Raw genomic sequence first — 19,943 nt, 5'->3', positions numbered from 1 at the left:
CAGAATGTTTGAGGTGAGGGACACAGATAGTGTCCCTGCTAATTTCATCTGGGGGAAGTGCACCCATCTCCAGCTCCTCAGAAACCGCATTAGGGAACTGGAGCTGGATGAACTTCGGATCATTTGGGAGGCAGAGGTGGTCATAGATAGAAGCTTCAGGGATGTAGTCACTCCAAAGAATAAAGATAGATGGGTGACGGTGAGAGGGGCTGGGAGGAAGCAGTCAGTACAGGGATCCCCTGTGGCCGTTCCCCTTAGTAACAAGTATACCGTTTTGGATACTGTTGGGGGGGGGGGGGATTTACCAGGGGTAAGCCATGGGATGCAGGACTCTGGCACTCTGTCCCTGTGGCTCAGAAGGGAAGGGGGGAGAGGAGTAGAGCATTAGTCATTGGCGACTCCATAGTTAGGGGCATAGATAGGAGATTCTGTGGGAACGAGAGAGACTCGCGGTTGGTGTGTTGCCTCCCAGGTGCCAGGGTGCGTGATGTCTCGGATCGTGTTTTCGTGATCCTTAAGGGGGAGGGGGAGCAGCCCCAAGTCGTGGTCCACATAGGTACCAACGACATAGGTAGGAAAAGGGATCGGGATGTAAGGCAGGAATTCTGGGAGCTAGGGTGGAAACTTAAATCTAGTACAGAGTTATTATCTCTGGGTTGTTACCCGTGTCACGTGATAGCATGACGAGGAATAGAGAAAGAGAGGAGTTGAACACGTGGCTACAGGGATGGTGCAGGAGGGAGGGTTTCAGATTTCTGGTTAATTGGGGCTCATTCTGGGGTCGGTGGGACCTCTACAAACGGGATGGTCTACACCTGGACCAGAGGGGTACCAATATCCTGGGGGGGGGGCGAATTTGCTAATGCTCTTCGGGAGGGTTTAAACTAGTTCAGCATGGGCTTGGGAACCTGAATTGTAGCTCCAGTATACAGGAGGTTGAGAGTAGTGAGGTCATGAGTAAGGTTTCAAAGCTGCAGGTGCGTACCGGCAGGCAGGAAGGTGGTTTAAAGTGTGTCTTCTTCAATGCCAGGAGCATCCGGAATAAGGTGGGTGAACTTGCGGCATGGGTTGGTATCTGGGACTTCGATGTTGTGGCCATTTCGGAGACATGGATAGAGCAGAGACAGGAATGGTTGTTGCAGGTGCCGGGGTTTAGATATTTCAGTAAGCTCAGGGAAGGTGGTAAAAGAGGGGGAGGGGTGGCATTGTTAGTTAAGGACAGTATTACGGTGGCAGAAAGGACGTTTGATGAGGACTCGTCTACTGAGGTAGTATGGGCTGAGGTTAGAAACAGGAAAGGAGAGGTAACACTGTTGGGGGTTTTCTATAGGCCTCTGAAAAGTTCCAGAGATGTAGAGGAAAGGATTGCAAAGATGCTTCTGGATAGGAGCGAACTCAACAGGGTAGTTTGGGGGACTTTAACTTTCCAAATATTGACTGGAAACGCGATAGTTCGAGTACTTTAGATGGGTCCGTTTTTGTCCAATATTTGCAGGAGGGTTTCCTGACACAGTATGTTGATAGGCCACGAGAGGCGAGGCCGTATTGGATTTAGTACTGGGTAATGAACCAGGACTGGTGTTAGATTTGGAGGTAGGTGAGCTTTGGTGATAGTGACCACAATTCGATTACGTTTACTTTAGTGATGGAAAGGGATAGGTATATATAGCAGGGCAAGAGTTATATTTGGGGGAAAGGCAATTATGATGCGATGAGGCAAGACTTAGGATGCATCAGATGGAGAGGAACACTGCAGGGGATGGGCACAATGGAAATGTGGCGCTTGTTCAAGGAACAGCTACTGTGTGTCCTTGATAAGTATGTACCTGTCAGGCAGGGAGGAAGTGGTCGAGCGAGGGAACCGTGGTTTACTAAGGCAGTTGCAACACTTGTCAAGAGGAAGAAGGAGGCTTATGTAAAGATGAGACATGATGGTTCAGTTAGGGCGCTCAAGAGTTACAAGTTAGCTAGGAAGGACCTAAAGAGAGAGCTAAGAAGAGCCAGGAGGGGACATGATAAGTCTTTGGCAGGTAGGATCAAGGATAACCCTAAAGCCTTCTATAGATATGTCAGGAATAAAATAATGACTAGGGTAAGAGTAAGGACAGTCGTGGGAAGTTGTTCTTGGAGTCCGAGGAGATAGGAGAGGTGCTAAATGAACATTTTTCGTCAGTATTCACACAGGAAAAAGACAATGTTGTCGAGGAGAATACTGAGATTCAGGCTACTAGACTAGAAGGGCTTGAGGTTCATAAGGAGGAGGTGTTAGCAATTCTGGAAAGTGTGAAAATAGATAAGTCCCCTGGGCCAGATGGGATTTATCCTAGGGTTCCCTGGGAAGCTAGGGAGGAGATTGCTGAGCCTTTGGCTTTGATCTTTAAGTCATCTTTGTCTACATGAATAGTGCCAGGAGACTGGAGAATAGCAAATGTTGTCCCCTTGTTCAAGGAGGGGAATAGAGACAACCCCGGTAACTATAGACCAGTGGGCCTTACTTCTGTTGTGGGCAAAATCTTGGAAAGGTTTATAAGAGATAGGGTGTATAATCATCTGGAAAGGAATAATTTGATAAGAGATAGTCAACACAGTTTTGTGAAGGGTAGGTCGTGCCTCACACACCTTATTGAGTTCTTTGAGAAGGTGACCAAACAGTTTGATGAGGGTAAAGCAGTTGATGTGGTGTATAATAATTTCAGTAAAGCATTTGATAAGGTTCCCCATGGTAGGCTACTGCAGAAAATACAGAAGCATGGGATTCAGGGAGAATTAGCAGTTTGGATCAGAAATTGGCTAGCTGGAAGAAGACAAAGGGTGGTGATTGGTGGGAAGTGTTCAGACTGGAGTCCAGTTACTAGTGGTGTGCCACAAGGATCTGTTTTGGGGCCACTGCTGTTTGTCATTTTTATAAATGGCCTGGAGGAGGGCGTAGAAGGATGAGTGAGTAAATTTGCAGATGACACTAAAGTCGATGTCGTTGTGGACAGTGCGGAAGGATGTTACAAGTTACAGAGGGATATGGATAAGCTGCAGCTCTGGGCTGAGAGGTGGCAAATGGAGTTTAATGCAGAAAAGTGTGAGGTGATTCATTTTTGAAGGAATAACAGGAAGACAGAGTACTGGGCTAATGGTAAGATTCTTGGCAGTGTGGATGAGCAGAGAGATCTCGGTGTCCATGTACATAGATCCCTGAAAGTTGCCACTCAGATTGAGATGGTTGTTAAGAAGGCGTATGGTGCGTTAGCTTTTATTGGTAGAGGGATTGAGTTTCGGAGCCATGAGGTCATGTTGCAGCTGTACAAAACTCTGGTGCGTCCGCATTTGGAGTATTGCGTGCAATTCTGGTCGCCGCATTATAGGAAGGATGTGGAAGCATTGGAAAGGGTGCAGAAGAGATTTACCAGAATGTTGCCTGGTATGGAGGGAAGATCTTATGAGGAATGGCTGAGGGACTTGAGGCTGTTTTCGTTAGAGAGAAGGTTAAGAGGTGACTTAATTGAGGCACACAAGATGATTAGAGGATTGGATAGGGTGGACAGTGAGAGCCTGTTTCCTCAGATGGTGATGTCTAGCACGAGGGGACATAGCTTTAAATTGAGGGGAGATAGATATAAGAGAGATGTCAGAGGTAGGTTCTTTACTCAGAGAGTAGTAAGGGCGTGAAATGCCCTGCCTGCAACAGTAGTGGACTCACCAACACTAAGGGCATTCAAATGGTCATTGGATAGACATATGGACGATAAGGGAATAGTGTAGATGGGCTTTAGAGTGGTTTCACAGGTCGGCACAACATCGAGGGCCGAAGGGCCTGTACTGCGCTGTAATGTTCTATGTTCTAGGAGTTGTCTTAGAAAAGTGTTCAAGAGAATACACAAGTACGGTTTAAAGCTGAACCAAGCTAAATATATATTTGCTGCCTCTTCTTCGAAATTTTTAGGTGACAACATTACAGCCAATGGTATCAAGCCGGATGAAGACAAAGTACAAGCCATCAAGTCAATGCAAATACCGCAAGACAAGAAAGCAGTCTTATGCATTCTAGGATTTGTCAATTTTCTAGGGAAGTTCATCTCGAATCGTTCCAGCAGAACGACTGCATTACGTCAACTAATCAGAAAGAATACTGATTTCAACTGGACTCAGAGTCATACTGAAGAATGGACAGATCTGAAATAACAGTTGATCCAAGCTCCCAGCTTGTCCTTCTTTGACCCGACCAGGCCCACTAAAACTGATGCTAGTCAGAATGGCATGTTCTACTACAACAAGACCATTTCAGTGAAAGGATTCCCATAGCCTAAGCACCAGATCCATGACTTCGACTGAGTGTCGGTACGTCCAGATTGAAAAGGAGTGTCTTGGACTTGTGACTGGAATTACCAAGTTCCACGATTATGTATGTGCTAACCAAGATTTACTGTAGAAACAGGCCATCGTCCACTTGTCAACATCATTGAAAATAATTTAAATAATATGACACCAAGACTACAACGACTTATGATGAAGTTGCGCAGATATGATTTTAATCTTATATTTATATACTCCAGGTAAAGGTTTAGTCATAGCTGACACTCTGTCCAGATCCATCAACACTGATATTCTTCAAGAGGAATCAATCAATGACATTGATTCTCACCTGCAACTTTTCAGAGAGTTACTTCCTGCCTCTGATTCAGAGCTTCAACAAATTCGTACAGAAACACGGAAAGATGCCATTTTGACCAAAGTTATACATCATTTACAACATGGATGGCCAAAAGTACATTGTCCACAATACCAGAGTATACAGTCTGAACTGACTGTCTTGGATGGTATTTTTGCTGAGACAGGATCGAATCGTCATTCCAGACAGCATGAACTCAGAAATGCTTACGAGACTTCACGAAGGTCATCTAGGCATAGAGAAATGTCAACGCCGAGCCAGACAATCAATATATTGGCCAGGTATAAATAAAGATATCTCATCATGTTCAACGTGTCAAACACATCAGAGTCAACAATGCAAGGAACCATTGCAACAGCATGATATGGTTACGTCACCATGGGTGAAAGTAGGCATCGATCTCTTTCATTCATTTGGCAAGGATTATATTTTAGTCTTTGACTATTATTCAAATTTTCCAGAAGTCATGAAGTTGAATGATCTTACATCCAATGCTGTAATCAAAGCATGCAGAGAAATATTTGCCAGCCATGGTATTCCTCATACCGTCAAGTCTGTCAATGGCCCATGTTTTTCAAGTTTATGAGTGGAAAGAATTCTCAACAATTTACAATTTCAACATCACCTCAGGCCCTCATTTCCCGCAGTCCAATGGAAAGGTTGAGAAAGGCGTCCACATCATTAAACAGTTACTTAGCAAATCAAAAGGTTCACAATCTGATTTTTATTTAGCATTACTTACTTATAGAACATCACCTTTATCATCAGGATTATCTCCAGCTCAGATGTTATTTAACAGAAACATAAGAACAACTCTACCTCAGCTACATATTCCTGATCCTGAACAGCATTATGTTGTGAAGAAACTTCAGCAACAGAGACTGAAACAAAAACAGTATTTTGATCTACACACAATAAATTTGACAACGCTAACAGAAAATGATACTGTTCGATTCAGACTTCCTGAAGGAGGTTGGTCTGGCATTGCTCACATTAGGCGAATCGCTTCCAGATCTTATCTGATTAAAACTTCAGATGGTAACATTTATAGAAGAAATCGGCGAGATCGACTTCAAGGCAAAGACCAAACACAGATTGTTCCTCATCTTAACTTACACAATTTCAAAGCAACTTGAACAACAACTACATTCTAATCTGACAATCAACAAGGACATTAAAACGTCTACATCACCTTTGAAATTAAGAAGATCGACAAGGAAAAGAAGAAGACCAAATCGACTGCATTTGTGAACTTTTATATAATTCTAGTGATTGCTGTACTATGTAACCACTGCATTTCAAATGTAAAATTATCTTTTAATATTTACAAGAAAATGTAAAAAAAAGGGGGAAAGGAGTGATCTCTGTATATCATTATACGTGAGCAATCTATGTAAAGCTAGTACAGGCAATTGAACACTAGGGCTGGGATTCTCCCCCAACCGACGGGCAGGCCATACCGGCGCCAAAGAGTGGCATGAACCACTTCGGCATCGGGCTGTGCGGAATCCTCCGCAATACCGGGGGCTAGGCCGGCGCTGGAGTGGTTGGCGCCGCGCCAACCGGCACCAGAGAGTCTCCCCCGGCCAGTGTGACTTGGCGCATGCGCGGGAGCGCCAGCGTGTTCTGCCACATGCGCAGAATGCTGGCGTGATCCCTGTGCAAGCGCAGGGGGTTTCTTCTCTGCGCCGGCCATCGCGGAACTTTACAGAGGCCGGCGCGGAGGGAAAGAGTGCCCCCACGGCACAGGCCCGCCCGCGGATCGGTGGGCCCCGATCCCGGGCCAGACCACCGTGGGGACCCCCCCCCGGGGCCAGATCCCCCGCGCCCCCCCCCTACCCCCCCCCCCCCCCCCCCCCCCCGCGGACTCCGCAGGCCGCCCTCAGAGACAGGTCCCGCCGGTATGGACCTCGTGTATTTCGTGCCGGCGGGACCGGCCGAAAACGGGCAGCCGCTCGGCCCATCAGGGCCCGGAGAATCGCCGGGGGGGCCAATGGCAACGGCCCCCGACTGGCGCATTGTGATTCTCGCCCCCGCCAAATAACCGGTGCCGGAGAATTCGGCAGCTGCCGTTAGAGCAGCGGGGTGGGATTCATGCCGCCCCCCGGCGATTCTCTGGCCCGGAGGGGGATCGGAGAATCCCACCCTAGATTTCTCACTATCAGGACCTATATAAATAGTTTTCCCGTTCTTTCTAAGGAGTGTGTATTAGGAGTGCAGAGAGAACAGTAGGAAAGCTAGAGAAGAAGTTAATAGTTCTCAAAGTATTGTATTGTATAATTTAATTAGTTATATCTATAATTGTTTATTTGTTTTACTATTTGAGTGTCAAGTAAAAAGAACTCTCGATATTATTTTATATTACTCAATAAATTAGTTTATCTTTACAAGACTACTGCTCATTTCAACAATTCGGTTGGTTCAAAAGAGTAATATTTATATTACACAAAGTAATATGACACATACCTCTGCCATCGCAAATGTTTCTCCCATATTTTCAAATTCTTTGTACTCTGACTTGCTAGGAACGCCAAGATATTTTCCTGATTGATAAAGCCTGAGAAGAGCTGATGGATATTCACAGCTGCATTCACTTTCTTCTGATGTTCAAAGGCTTTTACAATTTCATCCTACAGTGTAAATGTAATACAGAAATCGTAGCAGCAGTTACGAAAAAAAAGCAGAGGAACATTTTTAGTCTGCAATAGATGGAAAACGATTCTTCCTGAGGATATTTACTTGAGGAATAACTAAATTATGTAATATTCTGAATATGAGTTTCCTCCCTTAACTGTGCAATGATGACAATCAGCAGAACAGTAAGGAATGCACTGGATTCACTGCATTGTTTGCTTATACTGACAATGCAAGACGATCCGCACTGGCTGTATCCTTTGGATCTGAGAATATTCCACAATATCAATCTCCATGACCAAAGACAAAAATCAGCAATTTCCATGGGACAAAATAGAAGGACATGGAGGAGTATAATCTTTCTTCACACAGCGGGGCTGATTTTTGTTTTCAGATCAAATAGTTCAGCATTGGAGCAAATCTTACCAGGAAAGTACAGACAGCATGTAATTCACATTTTATACCATAATTAGTACAGCAATGCATACATAGACTGATCTAAAGACAACATGTAGTTGAAGAGGAAAGGTATGTGTAAGTAATTAAAACAGGAGTCAAAATTGACAATGATTTTGGAGAGCTTTGAAGAGATCACACTTTGCCAAGATAATCAACATTAAGAAGTGACAGGCAAAACATGACTGGGAAGGCTGCAGGGATTGGTTTGCAGACAAGTGGCAGAGTAATTTAGCATATAATCTCTTCTTTGATAGCGACTGGAGTCAAGAACAAAGAAAAGTACAGCACAGGAACAGATCCTTCGGCCCTCCAAGACTGTGTCGACCATTCTGCCCGTCTAAACTAAAATATTCTACACTTCCGGGGTCCGTATCCCTCTATTCCCATCCTAATCATGTATTTGTCAAGATGCCCCTTAAACGTCACTATCGTCCCTGCTTCCACCACCTCCTCCGGCAGCGAGTTCCAGGCACCCACAACCCTATGTGTAAAAAACTTGCCTCGTACATCTCCTCTAAACCTTGCCCCTCGCACCTTAAACCTATGCCCCCTCATAATTGACCCTCTACCCTTGGAAAAGTCTCTGACTATCCACTCTGTCTATGCTCCTCATAATTTTGTAGACCTCTTTCAGGTCGCCCCTCAACCTCCGTCGTTCCAGTGAGAACAAACTGAGTTTATTCAACCTCTCATCATAGCTTATGCCCTCCATACCAGGCAACATCCTGGTAAATCTCTTCTGCACCCTCTCTAAAGCCTCCACATCCTTCTGGTAGTGTGGCGACCAGAATTGAACAAAGTAGATTTTCATCTACTGGGTGCACTGTGGAGCCGGAGAGTGTGGTGGATAGCACGTATAGAGAGGTGGTTACACCGCAGGCTCAGACTCCAGAGGCAGGAAGGGAATGGGTGACCACCAGACAGAGTAAGAGAGCGAGGCAGGCAGTGCAGAAATCTCCTGTGGTCATTCCCCTGCAAAACAGATATACCATTTTGGATACTGTTGAGGGGAATGACCTCTCAGGGGAAAGCAACAACAGCCAAATTCGTTGCACCATGGTTGGTTCTGCTGAAGACGGGAGGAGTAAAATGTGTGGGAATGCAATAGTTATCGGGGATTCAATTATAAGGGGAATAAGCAGATAGGCGTTTATGTGGCCGCAAATGAGCAGTTACAGGACATTCTGGAGGGGGAGGGTGAACAGCCAATGGTTGTGGTGCACATCAGTACCAACGACACAGGTAAAAAAAGGAAAGCAGAATATAGGGAGTTAGGAAGAAAGTTGAGAAGTGGGGCCTCTAAGGTAATGATCTCAGGATTACTACCAGTGCCACATATTAGTCAAAGTAGAAATAATAGGATGTATCGGATGAATACGCGACTGAAGAGATGGTGTTAGGGGGAGGGTTTCAGATTCCTGGGGCATTGGGACTGGTTCTGGGGGAGGTGGGACCTGAACAAACTGGACAGGTTAAACCTGGGCAGGACTGGGACTGATGTCCTGCAGGGGGTTACTTGCTAGAGCGGTTGGGAATATAGCAGGGGGATGGGAACCTATGTAAGGATTCAGAATAGGGGGAATCAAGAACATGAGAAAAAGACAGAAAGGAAAATAAGAAAAGTCATAGGCAGAGAAATCAATGGCCTGTATCAAATATTGAAACTATAAAAAAATAGTAGGGATGGGACATGGAACGTTAAAATGACTCACCTTGAGGCTTTGTACCTGAAAGTGCGGATCATTAAAAATTAAATGGGAGACTTCCGGGTGCGGCGATGACCAGCTGAGTCGCACGTTTCGGCAGCTCCCTGTGAAACGGACTTTTGGGCTCTTGATAGGAGCCCCAACGGCAATTTTGACGGCTAAAATCACTGTGCGGTAAACCAGAAGGGAATCCCCCCTGGATACGGATGGAAAAAGGAGGAGAGAGTGGCCAGATTGCAGTGGATCCTTTAGAACAGCGGCAAGGAAGGCAAGCAAAAACCAAGATGGCGTCGGAAGGTGGCAGTTTAACATGGGGCCCTGAACAACAAGAGTTCTTGAAATGCTGTGTGGAAGAGATCAAAAAGGAAATGAAGAAAGAGCTGTTGGCCCCGATACTACAGGCGATCGAAGGGCTAAAGGAGGAACAAAAGACCCAGGAGCGGGAGCTTCGGGTCGTGAAGGCAAAGGCAGCCGAGAATGAGGACGATATACAGGGCCTGGTGGTGAAGACGGAGACGCAGGAGGCACATCAGAAACGATGTGTGGAAAGGTTGGAGGCACTGGAAAACAACGCAAGGAGGAACAACCTGAGGATTCTTGGTCTTCCTGAAGGTGTGGAGGGAGCGGACGTCGGGGCATATGTGAGCACGATGCTGCACTCGTTAATGGGAGCGGAGGCCCCGGCGGGTCCGTTGGAGGTGGAGGGAGCATACCGAGTGATGGCGCGAGGACCGAGAGCAGGAGAAATTCCCAGAGCCATAGTGGTGAGATTCCTCCGTTTTAAGGATAGAGAAATGGTCCTTAGATGGGCGAAGAAAACTCGGAGCAGTAAATGGGAGAACGCGGTGATCCACGTTTATCAAGACTGGAGTGCGGAGGTGGCGAGAAGGAGGGCGAGCTTTAATCGGGCCAAGGCGGTGCTTCATAAAAAGAAGATAAAATTTGGAATGCTGCAACCGGCAAGACTGTGGGTCACATATCGAGGGAGGCACCACTACTTTGAGACGGCGGATGAAGCGTGGACTTTTATTGTGGAAGAAAAACTGGAATGAGCGGGGTATTAAAAAGAATGTTCGAACAAAGTGGTGGGGCGAATGTGGGGGGCAAAGAGGGGTTTTATGTACTAATCCTGCGATGTGGTAACTTTTCTCTCTCCCACAGGTGGTGATGGGGGGAGGAGGGGAGGTGGAGGAGATGGGGCGTTGGCCATTGGGGGCGGGGCCAAGGGAGAAGCGCGGGCTTGGTTCCCGCGCTATGATAATCATGGCGGGAATAGAGAAGCAGGAAGGAGGGGGCGTCGCACGGTGCGAGCCGAGGTCACGGGGGGAAGCCGAGGTCAGCCAGAGTTTGCTGACTTCTGGGAGCAACATGGGGGGAGTAATTACGCTAGCGGGGGATCTAGCGTGGGGGGGGGGGGGTTGGAGGGGGGAATTACTGGGTTGCTGCTGCTGGGGAGAGGGGGGAGCTGGTATGGGAGAGGATGGGCGGGGGGGCACCGCCTGGGGGAGATACAGCTGCGTGGGAACCGGGTGAGGAGCTGGAAAAAGGTGATGGCTAATCGACAAGGGGGGGGGGTAGGAAGCCCCCCAACTCGGCTGATCACGTGGAACGTGAGAGGGCTGAACGGGCCGATAAAGAGGGCACGGGTACTCGCACACCTTAAGAAACTTAAGGCAGATGTGGTTATGTTACAGGAAACGCACCTGAAACTGATAGACCAGGTTAGGCTACGCAAAGGATGGGTGGGGCAGGTGTTCCATTCGGGGCTAGATGCGGAAAACAGGGGGGGTGGCTATATTAGTGGGGAAGCGGGTAATGTTCGAGGCAAAGACTATAGTGGCGGATAACGGGGGCAGATACGTGATGGTGAGTGGCAAACTACAGGGGGAGACGGTGGTTTTGGTAAACGTATATGCCCCGAACTGGGATGATGCCAATTTTATGAGGCGGATGCCAGGACGCATTCCGGACCTAGAGATGGGAAAGCAGATAATGGGGAGAGATTTTAATACGGTGTTGGAACCAGGGCTGGATAGGTCGAAGTCCAGGACTGGAAGGAGGCCGGCAGCAGCCAAGGTACTTAAAGATTTTATGGAGCAGATGGGAGGTGTAGACCCGTGGAGATTTAGCAGACCTAGGAGTAAGGAGTTCTCGTTTTTCTCCTATGTCCATAAAGTCTACTCGTGAATAGACTTTTTTGTGCTGGGTAGGGCATTGATCCCGAAGGTGAGGGGAACGGAGTATACGGCTATAGCCATTTCGGATCACGCTCCACACTGGGTGGACTTGGAGATAGGGGAGGAAACAGGAGGGCGCCCACCCTGGAGAATGGACATGGGACTAATGGCAGATGAGGGGGTGTGTCTAAGGGTGAGGGGGTGCATTGAAAAGTACTTGGAACTCAATGATAATGGGGGGGTCCAGGTGGGAGTGGTCTGGGAGGCGTTGAAGGCGGTGGTTAGAGGAGAGCTGATATCAATAAGGGCACATAAAGGGAAGCAGGAGAGTAAGGAACGGGAGCGGTTGCTGCAAGAACTTTTGAGGATGGACAGACAATATGCGGAAGCACCGGAGGAGGGACTGTACAGGGAAAGGCAAAGGCTACATGTAGAATTTGACTTGCTGACTACAGGCACTGCAGAGGCACAATGGAGGAAGGCACAGGGTGTACAGTACGAATATGGGGAGAAGGCGAGCAGGTTGCTGGCACACCAATTGAGGAAAAGGGGAGCAGCGAGGGAAATAGGGGGAGTGAGGGATGAGGAAGGAGAGATGGAGCGGGGAGCGGAGAGAGTGAATGGAGTGTTCAAGACATTTTATAAAAAATTATATGAAGCTCAACCCCCGGATGGGAGGGAGAGAATGATGGGCTTCTTGGATCGGCTGGAATTTCCCAAGGTGGAAGAGCAGGAAAGGGTGGGACTGGGAGCACAGATCGAGGTAGAAGAAGTGGTGAAAGGAATTAGGAGCATGCAGGCGGGAAAGGCCCCGGGACCGGATGGATTCCCAGTCGAATTCTATAGAAAATATGTGGACTTGCTCGCCCAGGTACTGACGAGGACCTTTAATGAGGCAAAGGAAAGGGGACAACTGCCCCCGACTATGTCTGAAGCAACGATATCGCTTCTCTTAAAGAAGGAAAAGGACCCGCTACAATGCGGGTCCTATAGACCTATTTCCCTCCTAAATGTAGATGCCAAGGTCCTGGCCAAGGTAATGGCAATGAGAATAGAGGAATGTGTCCCGGGGGTGGTCCACGAGGACCAAACTGGGTTTGTGAAGGGGAGACAGCTGAACACGAAGATACGGAGGTTGTTAGGGGTAATGATGATGGCCCCACCAGAGGGAGAAACGGAGATAGTAGTGGCGATGGATGCCGAGAAAGCATTTGATAGAGTGGAGTGGGATTATTTGTGGGAGGTGTTGAGGAGATTTGGTTTTGGAGAGGGGTATGTTAGATGGGTGCAGCTGTTGTATAGGGCCCCAGTGGCGAGCGTGGTCACGAATGGACGGGGATCTGCATATTTTCGGCTCCATAGAGGGACAAGGCAGGGATGCCCTCTGTCCCCATTATTGTTTGCACTGGCGATTGAGCCCCTGGCGATAGCGTTGAGGGGTTCCAAGAAGTGGAGGGGAGTACTTAGGGGAGGAGAAGAGCACCGGGTATCTTTGTATGCGGACGATTTGCTACTATACGTGGCGGACCCGGCGGAGGGGATGCCAGAAATAATGTGGATACTTGGGGAGTTTGGGGATTTTTCAGGGTATAAATTGAACATGGGGAAAAGTGAGTTGTTTGTGGTGCATCCAGGGGAGCAGAGTAGAGAAATAGAGGACCTACCGTTGAGGAAGGTAACAAGGGACTTTTGTTACCTGGGGATCCAGATAGCTAAGAATTGGGGCACATTGCATAGGTTAAATTTAACATGGTTGGTGGAACAGATGGAGGAGGATTTCAAGAGATGGGATATGGTATCCCTGTCAATGGCAGGGAGGGTGCAGGCGGTTAAGATGGTGGTCCTCCCGAGATTCCTCTTTGTGTTTCAGTGCCTCCCGGTGGTGATCACGAAGGCTTTTTTTAAAAGGATTGAAAAGAGCATCATGGGTTTTGTGTGGGCCGGGAAGACCCCGAGAGTGAGGAAGGGATTCTTACAGCGTAGCAGGGATAGGGGGGGGCTGGCACTACCGAGCCTAAGTGAGTATTATTGGGCCGCTAATATTTCAATGGTGAGTAAGTGGATGGGAGAGGAGGAGGGAGCGGCGTGGAAGAGATTAGAGAGGGCGTCCTGTAGGGGGACTAGCCTACAGGCTATGGTGACAGCCCCATTGCCGTTCTCAGCGAGGAACTACACCACAAGCCCGGTGGTGGTGGCTACACTGAAGATTTGGGGACAGTGGAGACGGCATAGGGGAAAGACTGGAGCCTTGGGGGGGTCCCCGATAAGAAACAACCATAGGTTTGCCCTGGGGGGAATGGATGGGGGATATGGAATGTGGCAAAGAGCAGGAATAACGCAACTGAAAGTTCTGTTTGTGGATGGGAAGTTCGCGAGTCTGGGAGCGCTGACCGAGAAATATGGGTTGCCCCAAGGGAATGCATTCAGGTATATGCAACTGAGGGCTTTTGCGAGGCAACAGGTGAGGGAATTCCCGCAGCTCCCGACACAAGAGGTGCAGGACAGAGTGATCTCAAAGACATGGGTGGGGGATGGTAAGGTGTCGGATATATATAGGGAAATGAGGGACGAAGGGGAGACTATGGTAGATGAACTAAAAGGGAAATGGGAAGAAGAGCTGGGGGAGGAGATAGAGGAGGGGCTGTGGGCAGATGCCCTAAGCAGGGTAAACTCGTCGTCCTCGTGTGCCAGGCTAAGCCTGATTCAGTTTAAGGTATTACACAGGGCACATATGACTGGAGCACGGCTCAGTAAATTTTTTGGGGTGGAGGATAGGTGTGCGAGGTGCTCGAGAAGCCCAGCGAATCATACCCATATGTTTTGGTCATGCCCGGCACTACAGGGGTTTTGGATGGGGGTGACAAAGGTGCTTTCAAAAGTAGTAGGAGTCCGGGTCGAACCAAGCTGGGGGTTGGCTATATTTGGGGTTGCACAAGAGCCGGGAGTGCAGGAGGCGAGAGAGGCCGATGTTTTGGCCTTTGCGTCCCTAGTAGCCCGGCGCAGGATATTGCTAATGTGGAAAGAAGCCAAGCCCCCAGGGGTGGAGACCTGGATAAATGACATGGCGGGGTTTATAAAGCTAGAGCGGATTAAGTTCGTCCTAAGGGGGTCGGCTCAAGGGTTCACCAGGCGGTGGCAACCGTTCGTCGAATACCTCGCAGAAAGATAGACGGAATGGGAAAAAGAAGGCAGCAGCAGCAGCCCAGGATCGGGGGGGGGGGGGGGGGGGGGGGGGGGGGGGGAGGAGGAACCAGAAGGACTCTCAGGGTTGTTAATATATACTGTATAGTATGTATAGGTCGTTGCTACAGATAATTATATATTGGACTGTTAAATTATATTTTTGGAGAGTGTTACTTGTGACAAGGCAGTTGCCAATTAGGGCTAGTTTTCATTTTTGTTATTTATTATTTATTCATTTTTTGTTTATAAAATAGGTCATTGTTATTTGTGTTGTTATAATATTGTGTAAAGGATGCACAATGTACTGTGTTGGTTGACCAAAAATTTTCAATAAAATATTTAATAAAAAAAAAATTAAATGGATGAATTAGTTGCGCAGATAGTTGTAAAGGGATATGATATAGTTGGGATTAGGAAAACATGGCTCCAAGGTGACGAAGGATGGGAACTAAACATTGAGGGCTATTCAGTTTTTAGGAAGGACAAGAAGTGGCTGCTGGGAGGTAAGTCAACCTTTAAAAGCACTTGTCTTTGCAGGGGCAGGCCAGTCGATTTCAGCGTGAGAACAGTTGGTGAGTCAGTTTCAGCGGGAGCATTGCGGAAGTGGCTGCTGGGAGGTAAGTCAACCTTTAAAAGCACTTGTCTTTGCAGGGGCAGGCCAGTCGATTTCGGCGGGTGTGGAGCTGGCTGGTTAGTCAATTTCAGCAGGAGCTGAGAATTTTTCTTCTTTTCTTTCTTTTTTTTAAAAATTAGTTTTTTAGGCGGGAACAGGAAGTCGACCCGCGGACGTCTGGGAAGACCCTCACCAATAAATTCTGGTGGAGAGGAAACCCGAGACACTACACGTGTAGTGTCTCCCACCCGCCCTCCTCCTCTAACCTAATAATAAAACCCATTGGTCTGAGGTAAGTACCATATTTTATTATATTATTATTATTTTTTATAAAAATTTAATTTAGTTGTTAGCCAGATCTTGGTAGAAAGTAAGAGGAATGGCAGGGAAGGGAGTGCAATGTTCCTCCTGCAGGATGTTTGAGGTGAGGGATGCAGTTAGTGTCCCTGCTGATTTTACCTGCAGGAAGTGCTGCCATCTCCAGCTCCTCCAAGACCGAGTTAGGGAACTGGAGCTGGAGTTGGAAGAACTTCGGATCATTCGGGAGGCAGAAGGGGTCATAGATAGCAGCTTCAGGGAATTAGTTACACCAAAGATTGGAGATAGGTGGGTAACTGTAAGAGGGACTGGGAAAAAGCAGTCAGTGCAGGGATCCCCTGCGGTCGTTCCCCTCAGAAACAAGTATACCGCTTTGGATACTTGTGGGGGGGGGGGACTTACCAGGGGTAAGCCATGGGGTACGGGCCTCTGGCACGGAGTCTGTCCCTGTTGCTCAGAAGGGAAGGGGGAGAGGAGCAGAGCATTAGTAATTGGGGACTCTATAGTCAGGGGCACAGATAGGAGATTTTGTGGGAGCGTGAGAGACTCACGTTTGGTATGTTGCCTCCCAGGTGCAAGGGTACGTGATGTCTCGGATCGTGTTTTCCGGGTCCTTAGGGGGGAGGGGGAGCAGCCCCAAGTCGTGGTCCACATTGGCACTAACGACATAGGTAGGAAAGGGGACAAGGATGTCAGGCAGGCTTTCAGGGAGCTAGGATGGAAGCTCAGAACTAGAACAAACAGAGGTGTTATCTCTGGGTTGTTGCCCGTGCCACGTGATAGTGAGATGAGGAATAGGGAGAGAGAGCATTTAAACACGTGGCTACAGGGATGGTGCAGGCGGGAGGGATTCAGATTTCTGGATAACTGGGGCTCTTTCTGGGGAAGGTGGGACCTCTACAGACAGGATGGTCTACATCTGAACCTGAGGGGCACAAATATCCTGGGGGGGAAATTTGTTAGTGCTCTTTGGGGGGGTTTAAACTAATGCAGCAGGGGCATGGGAACCTGGATTGTAGTTTTAGGGTAAGGGAGAATGAGAGTATAGAGGTCAGGAGCACAGATTTGACGTCGCAGGAGGGGGCCAGTGTTCAGGTAGGTGGTTTGAAGTGTGTCTACTTCAATGCCAGGAGTATACGAAACAAGGTAGGGGAACTGGCAGCATGGGTTGGTACCTGGGACTTCGATGTTGTGGCCATTTCGGAGACATGGATAGAGCAGGGACAGGAATGGATGTTGCAGGTTCCGGGGTTTAGGTGTTTTAGTAAGCTCAGAGAAGGAGGCAAAAGAGGGGGAGGTGTGGCGCTGCTAGTCAAGAGCAGTGTTACGGTGGCGGAGAGGATGCTAGAAGGGGACTCTTCTTCCGAGGTAGTATGGGCTGAAGTTAGAAACAGGAAAGGAGAGGTCACCCTGTTGGGAGTTTTTTATAGGCCTCCTAATAGTTCTAGGGATGTAGAGGAAAGGATGGCGAAGATGATTCTGGATATGAGCGAAAGTAACAGGGTAGTTATTATGGGAGACTTTAACTTTCCAAATATTGACTGGAAAAGATATAGTTCGAGTACAATAGATGGGTCGTTTTTTGTACAGTGTGTGCAGGAGGGTTTCCTGAAACAATATGTTGACAGGCCAACAAGAGGCGAGGCCACGTTGGATTTGGTTTTGGGTAATGAACCAGGCCAGGTGTTGGATTTGGAGGTAGGAGAGCACTTTGGGGACAGTGACCACAATTCGGTGACGTTTACGTTAATGATGGAAAGGGATAAGTATACACCGCAGGGCAAGAGTTATAGCTGGGGGAAGGGCAATTATGATGCCATTAGACGTGACTTGGGGGGGATAAGGTGGAGATGTAGGCTGCAAGTGTTGGGCACACTGGATAAGTGGGGCTTGTTCAAGGATCAGCTACTGCGTGTTCTTGATAAGTATGTACCGGTCAGACAGGGAGGAAGGCGTCGAGCGAGGGAACCGTAGTTTACCAAGGAAGTGGAATCTCTTGTTAAGAGGAAGAAGGAGGCCTATGTGAAGATGAAGTGTGAAGTTTCGGTTGGGGCGATGGATAGTTACAAGGTAGCGAGGAAGGATCTAAAGAGAGAGCTAAGACGAGCAAGGAGGGGACATGAGAAGTATTTGGCAGGAAGGATCAAGGAAAACCCAAAAGCTTTCTATAGGTATGTCAGGAATAAGCAAATGACTAGGGAAAGAGTAGGACCAGTCAAGGACAGGGATGGGAAATTGTGTGTGGAGTCTGAAGGGATAGGCGAGATACTAAATGAATATTTTTCATCAGTATTCACTCAGGAAAAAGATAATGTTGTGGAGGAGAATGCTGAGCCCCAGGCTAATCGAATAGATGGCATTGAGGTACGTAGGGAAGAGGTGTTGGCAATTCTGGACAGGCTGAAAATAGATAAGTCCCCGGGACCTGATGGGATTTATCCTAGGATTCTCTGGGAGGCCAGGGAAGAGATTGCTGGACCTTTGGCTTTGATTTTTATGTCATCATTGGCTACAGGAATAGTGCCAGAGGACTGGAGGACAGCAAATGTGGTCCCTTTGTTCAAAAAGGGGAGCAGAGACAACCCCGGCAACTATGGACCGGTGAGCCTCACGTCTGTAGTGGGTAAAGTCTTGGAGGGGATTATAAGAGACAAGATTTATAATCATCTAGATAGGAATAATATGATCAGGGATAGTCAGCATGGCTTTGTGAAGGGTAGGTCATGCCTCACAAACCTTATTGAGTTCTTTGAGAAGGTGACTGAACAGGTAGACGAGGGTAGAGCAGTTGATGTGGTGTATATGGATTTCAGCAAAGCGTTTGATAAGGTTCCCCACGGTAGGCTATTGCAAAAAATACGGAGGCTGGGGATTGAGGGTGATTTAGAGATGTGGATCAGAAATTGGCTAGCTGAAAGAAGACAGAGGGTGGTGGTTGATGGGAAATGTTCAGAATGGAGTACAGTCACAAGTGGAGTACCACAAGGATCTGTTCTGGGGCCGTTGCTGTTTGTCATTTTTATCAATGACCAGAGGAAGGCGCAGAAGGGTGGGTGAGTAAATTTGCAGACGATACTAAAGTCGGTGGTGTTGTCGATAGTGTGGAAGGATGTAGCAGGTTACAGAGGGATATAGATAAGCTGCAGAGCTGGGCTGAGAGGTGGCAAATGGAGTTTAATGTAGAGAAGTGTGAGGTGATTCACTTTGGAAGGAATAACAGGAATGCGGAATATTTGGCTAATGGTAAAGTTCTTGAAAGTGTGGATGAGCAGAGGGATCTAGGTGTCCATGTACATAGATCCCTGAAAGTTGCCACCCAGGTTGATAGGGTTGTGAAGAAGGCGTATGGAGTGTTGGCCTTTATTGGTAAAGGGATTGAGTTCCGGAGTCGGGAGGTCATGTTGCAGCTGTACAGAACTCTGGTACGGCTGCATTTGGAGTATTGCGTACAGTTCTGGTCACCGCATTATAGGAAGGACGTGGCGGCTTTGGAGCGGGTGCAGAGGAGATTTACCAGGATGTTGCCTGGTATGGAGGGAAAATCTTATGAGGAAAGGCTGATGGACTTGAGGTTGTTTTCGTTGGAGAGAAGAAGGTTAAGAGGAGACTTAATAGAGGCATACAAAATGATCAGGGGGTTGGATAGGGTGGACAGTGAGAGCCTTCTCCCGCGGATGGATATGGCTGGCACGAGGGGACATAACTTTAAACTGAGAGGTAATAGATATAGGACAGAGGTCAGAGGTAGGTTCTTTACGCAAAGAGTAGTGAGGCCGTGGAATGCCCTACCTGCTACAGTAGTGAACTCGCCAACATTGAGGGCATTTAAAAGTTTATTGGATAAACATATGGATGATAATGGCATAGTGTAGTTTAGATGGCTTTTGTTTCGGTGCAACATCGTGGGCCGAAGGGCCTGTACTGCGCTGTATTGTTCTATGTTCTATGTTCTAAAAGAAAAGGTGGTGGAATTGCGTTGTTGGTTCAACAATATTGATACAAATTGATACAATATTGAGGAAAGATATTAGTACAGATGCTGTGGAATCTATCTGGGTGGAGTTAAGAAACATCAAGGGACAAAAAATATTTGTATACACGACCACCAAACTGCAGTTGGGAATAGCATTAGACAGAAAATCAGAGATACATGTGATAAAGGAACATCTGTGATTATGGGTGACTTTAATCTG

General features: G+C 47.7%; 1 protein-coding gene across 1 annotated transcript in view; it reads right to left on the bottom strand.

Moving 5' to 3' along the window:
• LOC140409392 (IQ domain-containing protein M-like) overlaps positions 1 to 19,943 on the bottom strand; it is a 215,625-nt gene that overhangs the window by 188,943 nt on the left and 6,739 nt on the right. The window contains exon 2 of the mRNA XM_072497840.1: positions 7,127 to 7,290. Within this exon, the coding sequence (XP_072353941.1) occupies positions 7,127 to 7,290 (164 nt within the window). The remainder of the gene's footprint in view (positions 1 to 7,126; positions 7,291 to 19,943) is intronic.

This window comes from Scyliorhinus torazame, chromosome 3 (assembly GCF_047496885.1).
Source record: "Scyliorhinus torazame isolate Kashiwa2021f chromosome 3, sScyTor2.1, whole genome shotgun sequence".
Classification (NCBI taxonomy): Eukaryota; Metazoa; Chordata; class Chondrichthyes; order Carcharhiniformes; family Scyliorhinidae; genus Scyliorhinus; species Scyliorhinus torazame.
Note: the sequence above shows the minus strand (reverse complement) of the source record. Positions and strands in the feature narration are given on the sequence as shown.